General features: G+C 42.9%; 1 protein-coding gene across 1 annotated transcript in view; it reads right to left on the bottom strand.

Annotated features, from left to right (window-relative positions):
- The window catches only part of LOC118397260 (serine/threonine-protein kinase SIK3 homolog), a 56,739-nt gene that overhangs the window by 18,214 nt on the left and 17,629 nt on the right, over positions 1 to 20,896 (bottom strand). Inside the window, 15 exon segments of the mRNA XM_052467394.1 lie at positions 3,943 to 4,084; positions 5,261 to 5,395; positions 5,883 to 5,956; positions 11,417 to 11,566; positions 11,656 to 11,812; positions 11,928 to 12,037; positions 12,711 to 12,788; positions 16,343 to 16,477; positions 16,587 to 16,697; positions 16,833 to 16,951; positions 17,083 to 17,206; positions 17,509 to 17,633; positions 17,770 to 17,931; positions 18,216 to 18,279; positions 18,481 to 18,597. Of these exon segments, the coding sequence (XP_052323354.1) occupies positions 3,943 to 4,084; positions 5,261 to 5,395; positions 5,883 to 5,956; positions 11,417 to 11,566; positions 11,656 to 11,812; positions 11,928 to 12,037; positions 12,711 to 12,788; positions 16,343 to 16,477; positions 16,587 to 16,697; positions 16,833 to 16,951; positions 17,083 to 17,206; positions 17,509 to 17,633; positions 17,770 to 17,931; positions 18,216 to 18,279; positions 18,481 to 18,597 (1,803 nt within the window).

A 20,896-nucleotide genomic window follows, 5' to 3' on the forward strand; every position in this document is an offset into this window, starting at 1 on the left:
AAAGAAAAAGCAGTATCTCAGACTGGCCAATCAAAATTAAAGATTAAGACGGGCAAAAGAACACAGACACTGGACAGAGGAACTCTGCATAGAAGGCCAGCATCCCGGAGTCTCTGCTTCACAGTTGACAATGAGACTGGTGTTTTGCCACTCAAGTCTCAATGTCCTTGTGTGGCCCAGCCAGAGCCCGGACTTGAACATGATCTAACATCTTTGGAGAAACCTGAAAATAGCTGTGCAGCCAATCAAACCTGACGGAGCTTGAGAGGATCTGCAGAGAAATGGAGAAACACCCCAAATACAAGTGTGCCAAGCTTGTAGCGTCACACCCAAGAAGACTCAAGGCTGTAATCGCTGCCAAAGGTGCTTCAACAAAGTACTGAGTAAAGGGTCTGAATACTTATGTAAATGTGTTATTTCAGTTTTAATTTTTTAATAAAAACTACAAAAATATTAAAACCCTGTTTTTGAATTGTCATTATGGGGTTTTGTCTGTCGGTTGATAAGGTAAAAAAAAATTAACAGAAGAAAATGTGGGGTCTGAATACTTTCCGAATGCACTGTAAATTCCAATTGTAATTTATCAAAAGCCTTTTCAAAGGAAGCTATAAATATCATAGTTATAATTTTCATAGCTATAATTTCCATAGTGTTTTATTGTTTCTACTAATTATATTATCTTCAATGTCCATGTAAAGTCCATGTAAATCACCTGTCTGATTAGGATTAATAATGTCTGACAATACCTGCACAATGCTAGAATTTTTTGCATCAGAACACTGAAGTGTAGGGAAACTCAATTATTTTTTAAATGGACTGGATCTTTATACTCACCACTTGGATTCTGTTTCAGTAATAAGGAAAATCAGACTTTCTTGTTGAGTATCTGATAATCTACTATTTTTATAAGAGTGGTTAAAAAACATGCTAATAACGGTGCTCTGAGTATATAAAAATCTCCACCTGGAGTTTTCCTCAGACTTAAAGGCTTTAATTGCATCAAAAGGTTCCTCCTCTGTAATTTGGCCTTCACATGAGCCTTTCAGTAACTAAAGTTAATTTAGTTCATTTGACATTATTAATAGAAGAAGAAAATACATACAATTGACTTAACTTTGGTTTAGTGGAGACGGAGGAGACATACGAAAACATACTTTAAAAGGACTTGGCTTCCTCTCAAAATATTGTTTGGTGAAGTTTCAGTAAATTATTTTTGGTAGCATTTCTATGTTGAAGATTAAATAAACAATTTGGGGCATTTTTCCAATATTACATCCAGGTCGCTTTATTTTTATAATATATTACACTCGATTTTTCTTGAATAAGTTCTTCAATTTCTTTTTCCTCTCACTTATTCTGTGCCTATGTTACAGTTTTTATTGCTGTCTGTCTGTATTGTTAGTCCTACTTCCTTTGTTATAATGGGCTCTTTTAACCTAAATTGCTTTGTTTTAGAGATGAGTACTGAATTGCATGGCCTCTAAAGGCACATTTAAAAGTGTCCCATACAATAAGGGGATCTGCTATACCTATGTTATTTTGGAAAAAGTCCGTTCTAAATGATTCTGTCTTAGCTAAAAACAAGTTATCATCCAATAGGCTTTGATTAAATTTCCAATATTCTCGCCCACGGGGGAATTCTGCATTCGGTCCCCTCTCAACACTTAAAAAAAACCTTGGGTGCCAGCGAGAATGACATAAGAAAGTAGTCAAGACAACTAGCTTGATTGAGCCTCCACCATGTATATCTCACTAGGTCAGGATATTTAAGCCTCCATATTTCCAATAGTTTCAATATATCAATGACATAGGTGATTTCCTTAAGTGCATGAGGGTGATAGTTTGTAGCGTGATTTCCTTTAAGATCCAGTTTATAATTTACCACCATTGTATTACTTGTAGGTTTGATAAATTATTATATATATTTTTAAAGAAGGCATGGATCATCATTATTTGGACCGTATATATTAATGAGCCAAAACTGTTTATGGTCCCATAAAATATTTAAAATCATCCATCTACCTTGAGGATCTGTTTGGACAATTTGCAGATTCAGATCAAAATTATTGTTGATTAAGATCATCAACCCTTTCGAGTTTCTTTGCCCATGGAAGAAATATCCCCCCCAAATTGTTGGAGTTTCCTGTTAATACATATTATATTACTTTTCTTTTATCCAGGTAAATACTGACAGTCTTTTCTTATTATCTGCTAAGACATTACAATTATAATTGCCTACACTTATTTCACCATTTACCATAATGAGATACAAGTTGCAATTCAATTTATCCTAATATATGTTTGTCAACTTACCATTAAAAGGTACCATAGTGACTGAGTGTCCATATAGCTGTACCATGATATCTGCATTGCTATTAAGTCAACCTCCAATTGTTCTCCACTTTTCCACCCTTTCCTCCACAAACAACCACAAGCTCAGATGTTGTTCCAGTTGCTCCATCCTCGAGCCCAACTCAAGAAAGGACTTGATGTGCAAATGCAAATACAGTTGCAGCTGTTTGAGAAGGCATGCAAAAATGGGGAGATTTGATTAACCCATGTCAAGTCCTAGCTGATGGAGAACTTCTTTGTATATTATGCTCACCCATCAGAGAGCAGGGGCGGCGCCGCTTTAGCGGGTCTCCGACCGTATTCATCTTTCTGATTTGGCTGCGTATAGGCTAGTTACAGTAGGCTCTTGAAACAGATAAGGACTCCTCCTTAGTGTATGGGTCGCTCAGGTGGGTGTCTAGGATATAGGGTTGGGGACCGTCTCATCATGATTGGCCAACAAATCAATAACCTAGATTTATACATTTGTTTTAAAATGTATATCCCATATCTGCACAAGATTGAAAGCTCTCTCTCACAACCCCTGCTCGAAGACACACATGGGCTCTGGGATTTGCAACCATTTTCCTTTTTCACTCACTTTAACACTTTTCCCAAACACAACCCCCCTTCCATCACAATACACCTGCACATACCCACATACTGGGCCTTCTATGTCCTCTGTGTTTTATCTCTACCATGTTGATTGAGTACTTTTATGTTTCCAGTTCCTTATTTTTGAAGATGTACTATTTAGCTAATTATCATTTCGTCTAATGCTGTCTTATCTATTTATAAAATACTATAAATAGAAAGTCAAATACTAATTATTTTACAACATTCCCTACCATCTTGAATGGTATAGTGTAGTTGTGGTTTATTTATTTATCAATTGTTGTATTTGATTGCTTTCCTATATATTTTGTTATTACAATCCCTACCACGGATAGTATTGGGTGTTCCATTATTCGACTCCTCTACGGGAACGTTGTAATATTTAGTTACCGTCTTCACGTCTCGGGAACATTTGGTCATCAATACAGTTTATCGACTACAAGGGCTACACCTTTCACTTTTAATCTATTCTCCTTGAAGGGGATTGGTACAGAACTACAGAACTTGCACCGCGCTGCAATTTTCTTTGGGAACTGATCATTCATGCCTATTCTCGTGCCAGCGAGTGTGTAGAATTGCTTTTGATTTAGAATAGCCCACAAAAAAGAAAACTTGTCATCTGTAGCCTGCACTCGAATAGCGAATGGAGGTTACATGCGGATACGTTTCTAATATGCTAGCATAGGCAGTTCTCCCATAAGGCTAGTGGAAGCTAAGATTTCCCTAAAGTAAATTTAATTAAATTGCCACAAATATATTGCCAAATTAGCCTATTCCTGTCTATACAGAAAGAAATAACATAATTCAAAATACAGTTGCATGGCCTATAGAAATGCTGTGCAACAAGCCTAGTTACCTTGACTAAACGCTCACATGGATTTGACTGTGGTAATACATACGGTCACCGTAACAGCCCTAGGTGTAGGTTTACAACACCAGGTGGGGGTGTACAGAGCCAGGTGGGGGTGTACAGAGCCAGGTGGGGGTGTATAGTACCTGTTTGAGCTGCCTGATGAGGCTGCTGTTCTCCAGGTGGGCCTTAAAGGCCTGGATTGTGGTCGCCCCATCGGAGAAGCGCCTCACGGGGGAGAAACGCTCCATGGGCAAGTGCAGGGTGTTACAGTCCTTGTAGCTGGACCTGGGGAGGTGCGCAGAGCCGCACACATACAGACACACCGATCCAGATGTATAGACAGGAGCCAGATATAGATAGAAATGGATACGCAGGTGAGGTCGCAGAAATGGATACAGAGGTGAAGTCGCACACAGACACACAGTCATACACAGATGGAAAAATTAAATAAAAATAATTTACATGAGCTAGTCTGCACTCTCTGCATCCGAATGTCACTGTAAACACAGAGCTGATCCTAGAGCCGTGAACACAGGATACACAGCAGGAATGCACCACTGTGTCATCATACCCAATCCAAACGTAGACCTGATCGACAGGATCATTTGGAGAATCCCATACCTGGCTGTAACATCTAAGCGTCCTTCAGCTGCAGTCAAAAAAACGAAACATCTTATTTTTTTCTATATCGAGAATAGCAAACTAGAGAAATCAGAGAATAGCTCGGCTAACTTAAACTGGCTGTAGAATGAACCGTTTGGAATAATAAAGATGTTTCTCCGAAACAGAGTTGAACGTGTTCAATCAGTATCAGAAGACCAGCGGCCGGCCATATGTATCAAGCGTCTCAGAGTAGGAGTGCTGATTTAGGATCAGTTTTGAAGTTTAGATCACAATGAATGTAATCAGATGGAGAGTTGATCCTAGATCAGCACTCCTACTCTGAGACGCTTGATACATAGACAGACAGACCTCATCCAATGAGACGGCAGCTTCTCCACAACACAGACTGTCCAATGGCTGACCTGCAGCTCAGGAGGAGATCTCAGAGCCCGGCACAAGGCTCTGATAACTGTTCTGTTACCTAGCCTACCCCTGGATTACTAGAAGTCCTCATGTCATATGCTCCAAGCTGGTGACTGTGATAGTGTAACCTGCACGGTGCACTGGTGTCCCTGCTCCTGCGTGCTGGCTGGGGACCATGCATAACCCCCTCCCGGTGTGGACTTTCGCCTCATTATAAAGTGAGAATATGTGTCTCGGTGAATGTCCCTAAAAGTTCCCATGCCCCTATCCCTGCCTCACTGAATGATGGGGCCCATGCATAGTGAAGGGGGTGTATGTGTGTCTGTGCATCTTAGTGCTCGTGTCCCTATCTCTATTACTGTCCCTGTGTGCTGGGGCCCATGCATGCCCCCCCTGGCCTGGGGTGTCTGTCAGCCTCAGTGTGGGGACCCTCACCGGCAGTGCTGCTCCGGGACCCACCCCCTCTGCCGGGAGCCCTGGGGCCTCTGCGAGTCTGCCAGTGGCTCAGCGCCGTGCGCTGTGCTCATGAGCGCGTGCGTCGTGTGCCGCTTGGAGCGGTTCGCCAAGTACCTGGGCCGCGGGGAGGGAGACAGGAAGCAGCACTGGTCAGCTCTCTGTCCTCATTGGCCCTTGCGTGGGGAAGGGGCAAAACCACCCTCCCCTTCCTTCAGGCAGGACGAATCACATATCAGATAACTCCCACAACCCCCCGTTCCAATTTGAGGATTGGATTGTTTGAGCAAGCTTAGTGTAAGCGAAGCCGTGGCGAGATAATTTGGTGGAATAATTTGAAATGAGAGAAATAGACATATTTTAAGAGGATATTTAGAGAGGTAGATTTGGTAGAAGTTGGAGAAGAGTTGATTGATTGCCTAATGAAAGCCAGTTGCGTGATGGAGAGGGGGGGGAGACACCGGAACAACGGTGGCCCAGTCCCCCGGTGGCAGAAAGCAGTGCTGCAGCCTACTTGCACCTCGACTCCCAGTAACCCAGGAACACTAGCGCTTCTACAGTCACGCCTCAAAGCCCCCAGCCCCTGTGCCCCTCCCAGGCTTACCTCTGCACCGCCTCTTGGTCGGGTTCCCCGTCAGAACCCTCCTCATCCACCGGAGCCACAGCCGGGATTGGGTGCTGCGAGAGGGAGGGACAGCGTGAACGGGAGGAGATGGAGAGAACATGATGAGGGAAAAAAAATGTTGGACAGAGTAACTCTGAAAACAGGTGGGTGATGTATAAAACCACTGTCAACTCAGTAGACAGAGTAGGTACATTGGCACTGACAGAACATGGCATCGTAGACTGGACACAAAAAAAACCTGCGTTCAAATTTAGGGTATTTCAATTACCTTCAAAGACATTTGGAAGAACATATTTTGATATTTTCTATTTGAAAAAACAAGTAGTTGTATATTGGAATGTATTTGGAAATACACTGGGAAAGTACTGGCATGTATTTAAAAATACTCAAATACACAGTGTAAATACAAATAAATACTCCCATGAATTTGAAGTATTTGAAATAATTGATTTGTAAATAATAGGACATTTGAAAATACGTCAAAAACTTCCAATGTACAGTACCAGCCAAACGTTTGGACACACCTAGTCATTCAAGGGTTTTTCTTTATTTTTTTACTATTTTCTACATTGTAGGATAATAGTGAAGACATCAAAACTATTAAATAAAACATATGGAATCATGTAGTAACCAAAAAAGTGTTAAACAAATCAAAATATATTTTATATTTCTTCAAATTAGCCACCCTTTGCATTGATGACAGCTTTGCACACCCATGGCATTCTCTCAAACAGCTCCACCTGGAATGATTTTCCAACAGTCTTGAAGGGTTTCCCACATATGCTAAACACTTGTTGGCTGCTTTTCCTTCACTCTGCGGTCCAACTCATCCCAAACCATCTATATTGGGGTGAGGTCAGGTGATTTTAATTGTCTCTGGCCCCCTCCCAGTTAGGGGGAGTGATGAGCTCTACAGCGGAGTCTCAACTCAATCGCTGGTTGAAAACAGTTCTGCCCCTACCAAAAGATAGAATTTGTAGATAATTGGCGCTCTTTCTGGGATCACCCACAAACGGGACCAAGCCTGGCCTGCTGAGGAGTGACGGACTTCACCCTAGCTGAAGGGGTGCTCTCATCTTATCTACGAATGTAGACAGGGCTCTAACTCCACTAGCTCCACAATGAGATAAGGTGCAGGCCAGGCAGCAGGCTGCTAGCCAGCCTGCCAGCTTAGTGGAGTCTGCCACTAACACAGTCAGTGTAGTCAGCTCAGCTATCCCCATTGAGACCGTGTCTGTGCCTCAATCTAGGTTGGGCAAAACTAAACATGGCAATGTTCGCTTTAGCAATCTCACTGGAATAAAGACCTCCTCCATTCCTGTCATTATTGAAAGAGATTGTGACATCTCACATCTCAAAATAGGGCTACTTAATGTTAGATCCCTCACTTCCAAGGCAGTTATAGTCAATGAACTACTCACTGATCATAATCTTGATGTGACTGGCCTGACTAAAACATGGCTTAAGCCTGATCAATTTACTATGTTAAATGTGGCCTCTCCTCCTGGTTACACTAGTGACCATATCGCCCGTGCATCCCGCAAAGGCATGTGGCAGGTGTTGGCAAAGGCAAAGGCAGGTGTTGATAACATTTACGATAGCAAATTTCAATTTATAAAAAAAGCCTGTTTTCGTCTTTTGAGCTTCTAGTCATGAAATCTATGCAGCCTAATCAATCACTTTTTATAGCTACTGTTTACAGGCCTCCTGGGCCGTATACAGCGTTCCTCACCGAGTTCCCTGAATTCCTACCGGATCTTGTAGTCATGGCAGATAATATTCAAATTTTTGGTGACTTTAATATTCAAGGGCCTCCCGGGTGGCGCAGTGGATAAGGGCGCTGTGCTGCAGCACCAGCTGTGCCACCAGAGACTCTGGGTTCGCGCCCAGGCTCTGACGTAACCGTCCGCGAACGGGAGGTCCGTGGGGCGACACACAATTGGCCTAGCGTCGTCCGGGTTAGGGAAGGCTTGGCGGTAGGGATATCCTTGTCTCATCGCGCACCAGCGACTCCTGTGGTGGGCCGGACGCAGTGCGCGCTAGCCAAGGTTGCCAGGTGCACGGTGTTTCCTCCGACACATTGGTGCGGCTGGCTTCCAGGTTGGATGCGCGCTGTGTTAAGAAGCAGTGCGGCTTGGTTGCGTTGTGTATCGGAGGATGCATGACTTTCAACCTTCGTCTCTCCCGATCCCGTACGGGAGTTGTAGCGATGAGACAAGATAGTAGCTACTAAACAATTGGGGAGAAAAATTCGAATAAAATTTAAAAAGACTTTAATATTCACATGGAAAAGTCCACAGAGCCACTCCAAAAGCTTTCGGGTTTTGTCCAACATGTCTCCGGACCTACTCACTGCTGTTATGACGTTGGCCTGGGGGTAGGTTTATGACAGTCATAAATACCTCTTCCCCCTTTTTTCCTCTCTCTACCCTACTGATGTTACATTTGCAAACACCTTGGTTAACATAGAGATTCTGGGAACGTCAGAAGGTGGGGGGAAATTGACTATATTCTGGTAATCCGACCAATTGAACATATGCGGTGGTACTTAATGAATATGATGTCAGTTCGGTTGTCATCTGAGACATTCTCATCAATGATAAGATGAGAAACTCTACAGTGGAAAGCCTACACATCAGAGTTATCGGATTCACATGGAATTGTTGTTCAATTGAAATGTTTGAATGTGATGGGATGAAATGCGATTTTAGCTTCTAAAATGTCAGATTTGGTTAGGGCTCTGCTCAATCAGTGGCCCGCCCCTGTGAAGGGACATGGGCTATAAAACATTTCAAACACTCCCTCCTCCTATATAAAGCCTTGACGACAATATAACTTCCTGTTCCGAGGATGTGAGGACGACGGTCCGATGTCAGAATGGTTCAGATAATAACTACAGAACGAAGCCAACATCAGCGTGAGCTTTGGTTGCGAATGGTATGAACTTTGAACTCTTATTCACTACAGAATTGATACCTCCTAGACGTAGAGTTAGCAACAGCAGCTGCAAACACAGGTTAGGAAGGAACAGAGCGTATCCCGTCAACCACACAACGACGTTACTACAACGTATCCAATTAACCAGCAGAGATATTCTTCAAAGGACTCGGTTGGGCAATACGCCCTTCCATCTACCACCAACCTACCGAAGCGCAGCTCAGAGTAAATATTTATTGCATTTTCCTTTTCCAAATGGATGGTAATTTAGAATGCATAAGATACTGTATTTACGATAGCACAGCTTAGCCCCTTGTTCCTCAATCTTCCCGCTCTTTCACTCAAACCCAGACCCTTTTCTTTTGTGTAACAAGCTGTCATATCTGTTCCAACCGCTAGGGATGTTTTCCTTTATGACGTAATTTGTAATCAAGTTATAATTAATTATGTGTATGTGTAATTCTGTGTGATTAGTTAGGTATTTAGTAAAAAAATAATGAATCCCAATTTTGTATTGCTGATTCAACTTGTTAGCCAGGGTTCGTGAAGATAACCAAGAATTTACAACTTTCAGATGAGACTGAATTAAGGTGACGATAAATATTGACTGCTATTGATGTAAAATATTACTAGGTCTTTAGGAGTTTACTGAAAGAGCTGCTTCCTGTGCTTGGCCCTCCTATGTTGAACATAATAAACGTCTCCCTATCCACCGGATGTGTACCAAACTCACTAAAAGTGGCAGTAATAAATCCTCTCCTGAAAAAACCAAACTTTGACCCAGAAAATATAAAAAAACTAAAAACCAGCCTATATGCAATCTCCCATTCCTCTCCTGCCTGTTTGGCCCTGTCTGGGGGGGATCGTCGGGCGGGGCCACAGTGTCTCCCGACCCCTCCCGTCTCAGCCTCCAGTATTTATGCTGCAATAGTTTGTGTTTCGGGGGCTAGGGTCAGTTTGTTATATCTGGAGTATTTCTCCTGTCTTATCCGGTGTTCTGTGTGAATTTAAGTATGCTTTCTCTAATTATCTCTCGCTCTCTGAGGACCTGAGCCCTACGAGGACGACCTGGTCTGATGACTCCTTGCTGTCCCCAGTCCACCTGGTCGTGCTGCTGCTCCAGTTTTAACTGTTCTGCCTGCAGCTATGGAACCCAGACCGGTTCACTAGACTCTCTAGGTTTCTTCCTTGGTTCCGGCCTTTCTAGGTAGTTTTTCTTAGCCACCGTGCTTCTACACCTGCACTGCTTGCTGTTTGGGGTTTTAGGCTGGGTTCTGTACAGCACTTTGTGACATCAGATGATGTAAGAAGGGCTTTATAAATACATTTGATTGATTGTGGAGGCCAGGTCATCTGATTCAGCACTCTCCTTCTTGGTTAAATAGCCCTTACACAGCCTGGAGGTGTGTTGAGTCATTGTCCTGATGAAAAACAAATGATCGTCCAACTAAGCGCAAACCAGTTGTGATGGAGTATCGCTGCAGAATTCTGTGGTAGCTATGCTGGTTAAGTGTGCCTTGAATTTCGAAATAAAATCACTGACAGTGTCACCAACAAGTACCCCAACACCATCACACCACCTACTCGATGCTTCACGGTGGGAACCAAACAATGTGGTGTTCATCCATTCACCTACTCTCCTTCTCACAAAGGCATGGCAGTTGTAACCACAAATCACACATTTAGACTCATCAAACCAAAGCACAGATTTCCACAGGTTCTTGGCAGAAGCAAGTCTCTTATTCTTATTGGTGTCCTTTAGTAGTGGTTTCTTCGTAGTCATTTGATCATGAAGGCCTGATTCACACAGTCTCCTTTGAACAGTTGGATGTTGAGATGTGTCTGTTACTTGAACTCTGTGAAGCATTTACTTGGGCTGCGATTTCTGAGGCTGGTAAATCTAATGAACTTATCCACTGCAGCATAGCTAACTCTGGGTCTTCCATTCCTGTGGCGGTCCTATTGAGAGCCAGTTTTTGAAGAAACTTTCAAAGTTCTTGAAATGTTCCGTATTGACAGACCTTCATGTCTTAAAGTAATGATGGACTGTCGTTTCTCTTTGCTTATTTGAGCTGTTTATCAAATAGGGCTATCTTCTGTATACCACCCCTACCTTGTCACAACACAATTGATTGGCTCAAACACATTAAGAAGGAAAGAAAACCCACAAATGACTTAACACAGTTAATTGAAATGCATTACCTCATGATTGAGGTAGATTGAGGCTGGTTGAGAGAATGTAACATATAATATAACATATATTTTGAATTGTTTAACACTTTTTTGGTTACTACATGATTCCATGTGTGTTATTTCATAGTTTTGATGTCTTCACTATTATTCTACAAAGTAGAAAATAGTAAAAATAAAGAAAACCCTGGAATGAGTAGGTGTGTCCAAAACGTATGACTGGTACTGTAAATCGTTGATTCCGGCTATATTATTTATTTATATTTACATTATACATAGAAAATAAGTATTAAATAACAAATAATCAAATACACATATTTGAATGAAGTTCTGGCTCTTAAACACAAACACACATTGGGGGTTGGGGGGGAGGGGCAGGGACTCACAGGGTTGGCAACCAGAGGGGACTGTCCACGTGGCCTCTTCAGTAGCTGGGCGTGCAGCTGGATGTTGGCCCCGCCGTCCGAGGCCCTACGGCCCAGGGGTCCCATGCCATTCAGCAGCTGCAGGGTGGGGGGCTGCAGCAGGGACTGCTCCTGGAGGGACAGAGAGAGGGAGAGGTGTCAGGACTATGTAACTATACTCTGTCATACCAAACACACACACATCCCTTCCGATCCCTCACCTTGTATTCCAGCTGCTGTGTGGGCTGCAGGTGTGGGTTCTGGATGGGCATCAGTGTGTGCATGTGGCCCATGGTGGGGGGCATGGGGAAGGGGGGCTGCGGGGCCACACGGGGGAACCCAGGGGGCAGCTTCTGCAGATCCTCCTGCATCTCAGTCCTGATAGAGAAGAACACCGTCAGTAAGGAGATGCAAGCACACACAGATGGCAAGAGACAGCCAAACAGCCAGGGAGACAGACAAAACGGACGGACAGACAAGGTGTATCCAGTACCTGGGGTCTGGGACGCCCACAGTGTGACGCCTCATGGACAGGTAGCGAGCCATGGCCTCTGGAGACGGCTCCTCCGCGTCATCACTGTCCAGGGCCATGTTTCCGTCTGGCTACACAGCAAACGACAAACAATATCTGTATGTGTAAAAATGCATTTGTTTCTACATTTGTGTATGTGGTATGTGTATGCCTGTGTGTCTGGGTTATTCAGAGTTAGATATATATGAATCACAGGGATATTTTAGTGTAGGATATTACAAAACAATTACTGTGCTGCCTAGATACAATGTTCCCAAATTAAAAAGTCCCAGTGCAGTTTAATATACTTCCACACTATGAGACTGGAATAATACTGTGCAATTTATGATAATGCCCTTTAAGTGTAAGAGCTGTTTGGAAAAAAAGCCAGAAATTTCAGTGTGTTTTAGTGGGATAGAGTCTAGGCCTGCCTGGTAAATTTGTTAATAGACCAATCATAAAAAGAGCTCCAAACCTCTCTGCCAATAGCTAGTTTTCCCCTCCCCAATCAGACCACAGTCCAAGCAAAATTCTTCCTTGAGAAATTGCTCTTTGTAGCTATTTTTGATTTTTTTTTGTGGCTATTTTAACTTGAAAACAAATCGCAGTGAGGTACTTAATTGTTACCCAGAATGTCATTGAACCTTAAAGAAGTGTGCTAGGAGGCTAAGCTTAAAGCGATCATAGCAAACAGGCCAGCATGTCAGTGTCACTAGACCAGCTGCATTGCAGGATTGTGTAATGGATGTGGGTGGACTCACTAACCTCAACGATCTGGTTCTCTGGGTTGATCAGCTGGACGTGTGGGACATTCATGCTAACAGGATTACCCTGCTGATCCGTCTGCAGGAAAAAGACATGCGCGCGCGCGCGCACGCGCACACGCACACGCACACACACACACACACACACACACACACACACACACACACACACACACACACACACACACACACACACACACACACACACACACACACACACAGGTGAGGTTACTCAAGGATTGAACTGATTGGCTCGCAATCTGCTCTTGCCTGCTGCTAAGTGGATGTGGGTCACTCAGTTCACCTCAACATAACAGATGGAAATGAGGATTGTCACTCACAGGCATCCTTCTTTCAAAACGTGCCTTTTTACAATAATATGCCAATTAGCAGACGCTTTTATCCAAAGCCACACACAGAGCCTTCAGAAAGTATTCGCACCCCTTGACTCCAAATGTTGTTGTGTTACAGTCTGAACTATAAATGTATTATTGAGATTTCTTGCCACTGGCCCACCCTACAATGTCAAAGTAGAATTATGTTTGGCATTTTTACAAATTCATAAAAAATGAAAAGACGAAATGCATTGAGTCAATAAGTATTCAACCCGTTTTTGTTATGACAAGCCTAAATAAGTTCAGGAGTAAAAATGTGCTTAACAAGTCACAAGGACTCAATCTCAGTGCAATAATAGTGTTTAGCATTATCTTTGAACGAATACCACATCTCTGTACCCAACATATACAATTATCTGTAAGGTCCCTCAGTCGAGCAGTGAATGTCAAACACAGATTCAACCACAAAGACCAGGGTGGTTTTCCAATGATACGCAAAGGGCACTTATTGGCAGACATTGGATATCACTGTGAGCATGGTGAAGCTATTAATTACACTTTAAATGGTGTATCAATACACAGTCACTAAAGATACAGGCATCCTTCCCAACTCAGTTGTTGGAGAGGTAGGAAACCACTCAGGGATTTAACATGAGGCCAATGAAGACTTTAAAACAGTAACTGAGTTTAATGGCTGTGATAGGAGAAAACTGAAGATGGCTCAACAACGTTGTAGTTACTCCACCATACTAACCTAATTGACAGAGTGAAAATAAGGAAGCCTGTACAGAATACAAATATTCCAAAACATGTATCTTGTTTGCAACAAGGCACTAAAGTAATACTGCAAAAAATGTGGCAAAGCAATTCACTTTTTGTCCTGAATACAAAGTGTTGTATTGGATTTGCCCCAAACATATTACTGAGTACCACTCCACATATTTTCAGGCATAGTGGTGGCTGCATCATATTGTGGATATGCTTGTAATCGTTAAGGACTGGGGAGTTTTTCCAGGATAAAAAAGACACCGAATGGAACTAAGCACAGGCAAAATCCTAGAGGACAAACTGGTTGTCTGCTTTCCACCAGACACTGAGAGATGAATTCCCCTTTCAGCAGCACAATAACCTAAAACACAAGGCCAAATATACACTGGAGTTTTTTTTTTACCAAGAAGACGGTGAATGTGGCCGAGTTACAGTTAGATTTCAAGCAGATTTAAGTTATGGCAATACCTGAAAATGGTTGTCTAGCAATGATCAACAGCTTGAAGAATTTAAAAAATGTATATATTACTTTAAAAATAAAAATATTCAGCAATATTCACTATCCAGGTGTGGAAAGCTCTTAGTGACTTTCCCAGAAAGACTCACAGCTGTAATCACTGCTAAATGTGATTCAAACTCAGGATTTTGAGTACATATCTAATCAAGATATATTAGCATTTTCATATTAGCATTTTCATATGTTTTTCTTATTTTTTACACATTTGATCATTTCCTTCCACTTTGACCGAGTATTGTGTGTAAATTGTTGACAAAAAAAGGATGTAAATTAAATCAATTTTAATCCCACTTTGTAACACAGTAAAATGTGGAAAAGGTCAAGGGGTGTGAATACTTTCTGAAGGCACTTGCATGTGTTCATACATTTTATATAGGGGTGGACCAGGAATTGAATCCACTATCCTGGTGTTTCAAGTGTCATGCTCTACCAACTGAGCTACAGAGGACCAAAGTAATAAAGTTACTCCCTCCAGGATTCCATTTTTATATATTTTTTTAGTCAACAATTGGCCCGCATATTATGCGAGGGCATGACAATTTGACCAATCACTGCACTATTTCCACATAAAACAGTCAAATCATCACAATATTTTAGCATAAAACTGACCATCATAGTACAAAAATAGGCCTTGCATTTTCAACCAATCACCACATAATATGGTTCAATCAAGCAATGCGTCAAAAAAAACATTTCCCATTGTCAGTGCATTTTCGCTCTAAATTGGACAAAATCATTGCATATTGCCAGGCAAAATGTCAGAATGGGCTTCGGCAAAATCAAGCATTTTTGACTGCAAATATTTTTTTAAATACCCTCAAAATCTTGGAGATGACAGTAACGTATTAATCACTAAAACACTAAATTACTAAATACGAAAGTCACAAATCTCTCACATAGGTTAAACAAGTGTGAGCTCTGAATTCAGTGTACTTAGTAGTCACGTTCGCTTCTGTCTTTTAAAGGTTGACAAGGGAGTGAAAATTAATTCCTGTCCAGTCTTGTCAATTTTTTTCCTATACTGTTCTGATCCCGCAACAGTTCTATAACCCTGGAACTTTCCTGTCCCATAACCCCGGAACTTTCCTGTCCCATAACCCCGGAACTTTCCTGTCCCATAACCCCGGAACTTTCCTGTCCCATAACCCCGGAACTTTCCTGTCCCATAACCCCGGAACTTTCCTGTCGCTCTGCGTGTGAGTAGCCATAGCAACTGCTCTGTTTGGCTGTTGCTCAGCGCTCACGAGACAGTTGCCTGCACACACAGCTGATAATAACAACCACATTACGAGGTTTTGGCAATGAAGGCAGCCCTTCTACTTACCCAGAGTCGGATGAATTCATAGATCTGGCCTTTGGGCCACAATTTCGAAACCTTTGCCCCAAACCAGATTAAATGGCCGGAGGTCTTTTGCGCACATATCTGCCACCCTATCGGCAATCCTACTCTTCAACTCAGACGGCATGGGTTTAGTTAAATATTTAAACAATTGGGCTTGACCGGTAACGTTGTTGGTAGTAGAGCAGCTATGCCGCTTGTCCCACTCTCCGGGTTGGTATTTGATTTAAACCGCAGCATTTCTTTTCTTCTCAAGCCGTCTACTCAGTTCGTTCGTCATCGAAGACAACAATCCAACTTAGTTAAAACATTGCTATATAATGTCAGTGATGGGTCCTTGGCTGCAACGAGACATTGCAATTCCTCTCTTGGAAGGCTTCCCCATTCACTGACGTACGTTGGCATCTGAGGAAAGGTAGTGACTGGCAGAGGATACTGGAGCAAGGAGCGAGAGTGAGCTGATGCAAAGTGGAGAAGGGAAATAACCATTTATTTATTTTGTATTTTTATTAAGTAAACTAAATATTAGGCCAGTTTGCTCCACACATGACATATTTCTACCCCCCCAAAAAAAAAAAGAAACCTAATTTAACCATGATATGGTATTTGTTTCATATAATCTTAGTAACCAATCAGATTCCTTAGAATCTGTAGATCTGAGGGGCAAAGGTTACCTGTACAGCGTTGAGAGGGTAGACAATGGGGCGGGGCGTTGGCGGGGCCATGCGCAGGGTCTTGTGTTTCTTCAGGCGGTCAGAGAGCAGGCTGTAGATGGCGCTGTAGTGATCGTACGCATCAGTGTGCAGAGACTGGAGAGACGGGGTGAAACAAGCCAAGGCAGAGGTAAGCCAATTGCATTTCATATGCACTACAGCGTTTGTCCACTGTAACAATGTGTCTAATGTGTGTTGGTCCCACCTGGAGCGTACGCTCGCGGTCCAGTCCCATCTCAGACATGGCCATCAGCACCTGCTCGTTAATGAGCTCTGTCTCCCGCTCAGACTTCACCTGCTCACATTCCACGATCAACTGAGAGAGAAAGAGAGTGAGAGAGACAGGGAGAGAAAATCCATTAAAACGCTGGGTCCATTCTTTATGGAGACCAGAGATGTCTTGCCAGATCATCCAAAAGCAGCTCGATGGACCAAGAGTTTGGGAACTCACCCTCTCAAACTCTGGGTCGGGGTCTCCCTGCTTCATCCACTTGTTCTTACAGATCTGCTCCATGGAGAGGCGTCTACTGGGCTCCAGCACCAGCATGTGTCGGATCAGGTACTCACAGTCTGTCAGACAGAACACAAGGGCAGGAAGCAACACTGATGCTTAGTGACACACTTCATAGCAGCCAGTCAGACCCTGTAGAAGACACCATTGTTTCACCTTACAAGGTATTAGTATTGGCATCAGGTCTCACCTGTGGACATGAAGAAGGGGATGCGGAACTTCCCACTCAGCACCCGGGCCCTCAGGTTCTGAAGGGTGCTGCCGTCAAAAGGCAAGGCACCGCACACCAGAACATACAGCACCACACCCAAACTCTACACAGAGAGATAGAGGGAGAGTGAAAGAAAGGGGGGAAAAGAAGGATGAGAAGTAATCCTCATAGGTGAGATTCTCCACCCTTTCTCAAAAGTGGGCACATGCACACTCCCCTGTCATTGATTTGAAAGCACTGGATTGGGGTGTAAGTATTTGGCTGGAGGGGCAGTCCACCACTGTTAAATCCATGCTGGGAATTGTGCAAGAGAATTGGGACCTAGCCATGGTCCACGATATGGTATGAGGGGCAGCTGTGGTTGTTCCTTATAGGAACTAGGATTGCTAAGACGAGGTTACTGACCCAGATATCCACTTTGGGTCCGTCGTACTCCTTCCCTTCGAAGAGCTCTGGGGCTGCATAGGGAGGACTTCCACACCAGGTCTTTAGCAGCTGGCCTCGGGAGAACAGGTTACTGAAGCCAAAATCTACCACGGACAGAAGAGGAGCAGGGAAGTACAGAAGGGGGGGGGTCAGGGAAAATCAACCTGGTCACTCCTAAAAATCCAGTGGAAAAAATACAAACACTCGAAAACACACACACACACACACACTGTACTATACCTGCAATCTTGATGTTGAGGTTGTGGTCCAGGAGCAGGTTTTCGGCCTTCAGGTCTCGGTGGACGATGTTGCGGCAGTGGCAAAAGTGGACGGCCGCCACGATCTGCTTGAACTTCCGCCGAGCGTCCTTCTCCGCCATCCTGCCGTGGGCCACCAGGTGGTCTGAACACAGACAGGTCAGAGGTCAAGGTTCGAATTCAGTTCATTTTCCTTTGAAAGGAGGTTTGCTTTGCCTTTCCCCGAGCTCCACCACTTCACATCATAAATAAACACTGAAACAATGACGACATCAAACCCAGGATCACAGAGAAACAGATCGTCACTAGTCAGAGCCATTGACATAGGTAGCAAAGCCATACAATTGGATGCAGGAGGAGAGGTCAAATGTGACAATGTGAGCATACAAAAAAAGACACTAGCTCACTACAAAAGAGACAGAAACTTACCGAAAATCTCCCCACCACTGGCATACTCTGTTACTAGGTAGATCATCTTCTCATTCTCCATCACCTGATGACACGGACAGACATTTGCATTGACAATATAACCGCTGCAGTCAACAATACTAAACACAAGGTATCAGCGGTGTGGATCCGGTGATAGACACTGATCTTGGGTCAGATTTGCTATGTCCATACAAATGGTAAAGGTTGGGGGAGGGAGCTGACCCTAGCTCTGCAAACTCCACCCCAGAGCTTTGGATCTACTGACCTGGTAGAGACGAATGATGTGGGGGTGCCTTAGCATCTTCATGATCTGCACCTCCCTGAAGATCTTCTTCAGGTTTTCATCGTCCAGCTGGGTCTTGTCCACTATTTTGATGGCCACCTGAACAGAGACAGAAAGCCAATGGAGTGGGGGTAGGACAAGATATTCATTGAACCATTTCAAGCGAACCAAAACCATTTGAGCGAAATGATTCATCAACGAGTGACCATACTCGACTCAACAACAGGAGGTCAAAGTCAGAGCACTGATCAGGGACAAAGTGGCACCCTATTCCCTATTTACTCCACTCATTGTGTTCAGGGCTCAAAGGACTCTAGTCAAAGGTCACTGTCTTGGTAAAAGGGTGCAATTTGGAACTCAGACAGATTGTCAGATATGAACAATCAGTTACTTCCTTTGGCTTAGATAAAGAACCACTTGGACACCAAGACTGGGACATAGAAAGCCAAGATTCCTACCCATCTCACACCATCTGCAAAAGCCAGGATCCTAAGAATTAGCCTAATAGGTTCATCATATAATACATGGGTTTTATAAATACCTGAGCGCTCGTCAAAGACCCAAAGAGGGCACGCTCCTACCACCAAGCTGAACCCGGCAGCTAATCAGACATAGAGAGACAATGCCTCAGATGTCAGTGACCTTAGGGCGGGGGATCATTTACATAACGCCACTAAAATACCAAGTCCATGTATATAATCCAGGGATGCAAAACTCAATTCCTTTAGTGCTTCAGTGCCTTCAGAAAGTATTCACACCCCTTGACTTTTTTCCACATTTTGTCGTGTTACAGCCTGAATTTAAATTGGACTAAATAAGCCCATAATGTCAAAGTGGAATTATATTTTTCTAAATTCATTAAAAATGAAAAGCATAGTTGATAAGTAGTCAAAACCTTTGTTATGACAAGTCTAAATAAGTTCAGGAGTAAACATGTTCTTAACAAGTCAAATAATGAGTTGGATGAACTCAATGTGTCAATGTGTGTGCAATACTAGTGTTAACATGATTTTTTAATGACTACCTCATCTCTGTACCCCACACATACAACTATTTGTCAGGTCCCTCAGTCGTGCAGTGAATTTCAAACACAGATTCAAACAAAGACCAGGGAGGTTTTCCAATGCCTTGGGTAGATGGGGGAAATTGAAGGGGGAAGAAAACAGACGTTGAATATCCCTTTAAGCATGGTGAAGTTATTAATCACACTCTGGATAGTGTCGGAGAGGAAACCACTCAGGGAGTTCACCATGAGGTCAATGGTGACTTTAAAACAGTTCAGAGTTGAATGGCTGTGATAGGAGGAAAACTGAGGGTGGATCCACATTGTAGTTACTCCACAATACTAACTTAACTGACAGAGTGAAAAGAAGGAACCCTGTACAGAACAAAAATATTCCAAAACATTCATCCTGTTTGCAACAAGGCACTACCAATTACCCCACCGAAGACATTCTTTTAAAAAGTATACTTAGTCATAACAGACTTTAAATGGACAAATAAATGTAATTGAATAAAAATACAAGACCTGTTCCTGAGTCTGGTTTTAACCTTCCAGACTTGGAATTCTATCAACTTCCCACCTAGGGATTTTACTTGCAACATATAGTTAAATACACTGATGAGGAACAATGGGTACATATTGAATTCTAATTTTAAGGACAAAGCTAAGAACAAATTCACAGTTAAAAACATCATAACCATATGGAAGAAAATTGAACGTATTCTACAAGAACCAATATCAGTCCCTAAAAAACAACCCTATAGAACAATATTTGGATAGCTTTTCAGAGTTCACAGATAAATTGGTCTACATGGGAAAACTATAGACATAGAAACCGTCAATTAATTGGTAATAGGAAATAAATGTATTTCCATGACAGAATAGAAAAGCAATTGTGGGCTGACCAATGTAGATATTTTAAAATATACGCAACTTCAAAGTTTAATATCAAGAAATGTATATTTGAAATCTTTTGGACAACAGAATCATCTTGAGGGAACCTTTTTTTGAGTGAGAAAATTATGTTCATATGATAGGTAAGACGTACAAAACCTTGCAGAGAGCCTATCCAACGGACAATCTCTTAGAAAAAAAAGGAGTTGACACATTTATCCAATAAACCCTTTGTCCCGTAACGTTATCAAGTGAATTAAGAAGGAATATCAACGATTTAACTTCTTTGACTGCTATGAGTAAGCAATAAGGCCTGAGGAGGTGTGGTCCTAATCCAGGCACTTGTCATCTCCCGTCTTGATTACTGCAACTCGCTGTTGGCTGGGCTCCCTGCCTGTGCCATTAAACCCCTACAACTCATCCAGAACGCCGCAGCCCGTCTGGTGTTCAACCTTCCCAAGTTCTCTCACGTCACCCCGCTCCTCCGCTCTCTCCACTGGC

The sequence above is a fragment of the Oncorhynchus keta genome, chromosome 18 (assembly GCF_023373465.1).
Source record: "Oncorhynchus keta strain PuntledgeMale-10-30-2019 chromosome 18, Oket_V2, whole genome shotgun sequence".
Taxonomy (NCBI): domain Eukaryota; kingdom Metazoa; phylum Chordata; class Actinopteri; order Salmoniformes; family Salmonidae; genus Oncorhynchus; species Oncorhynchus keta.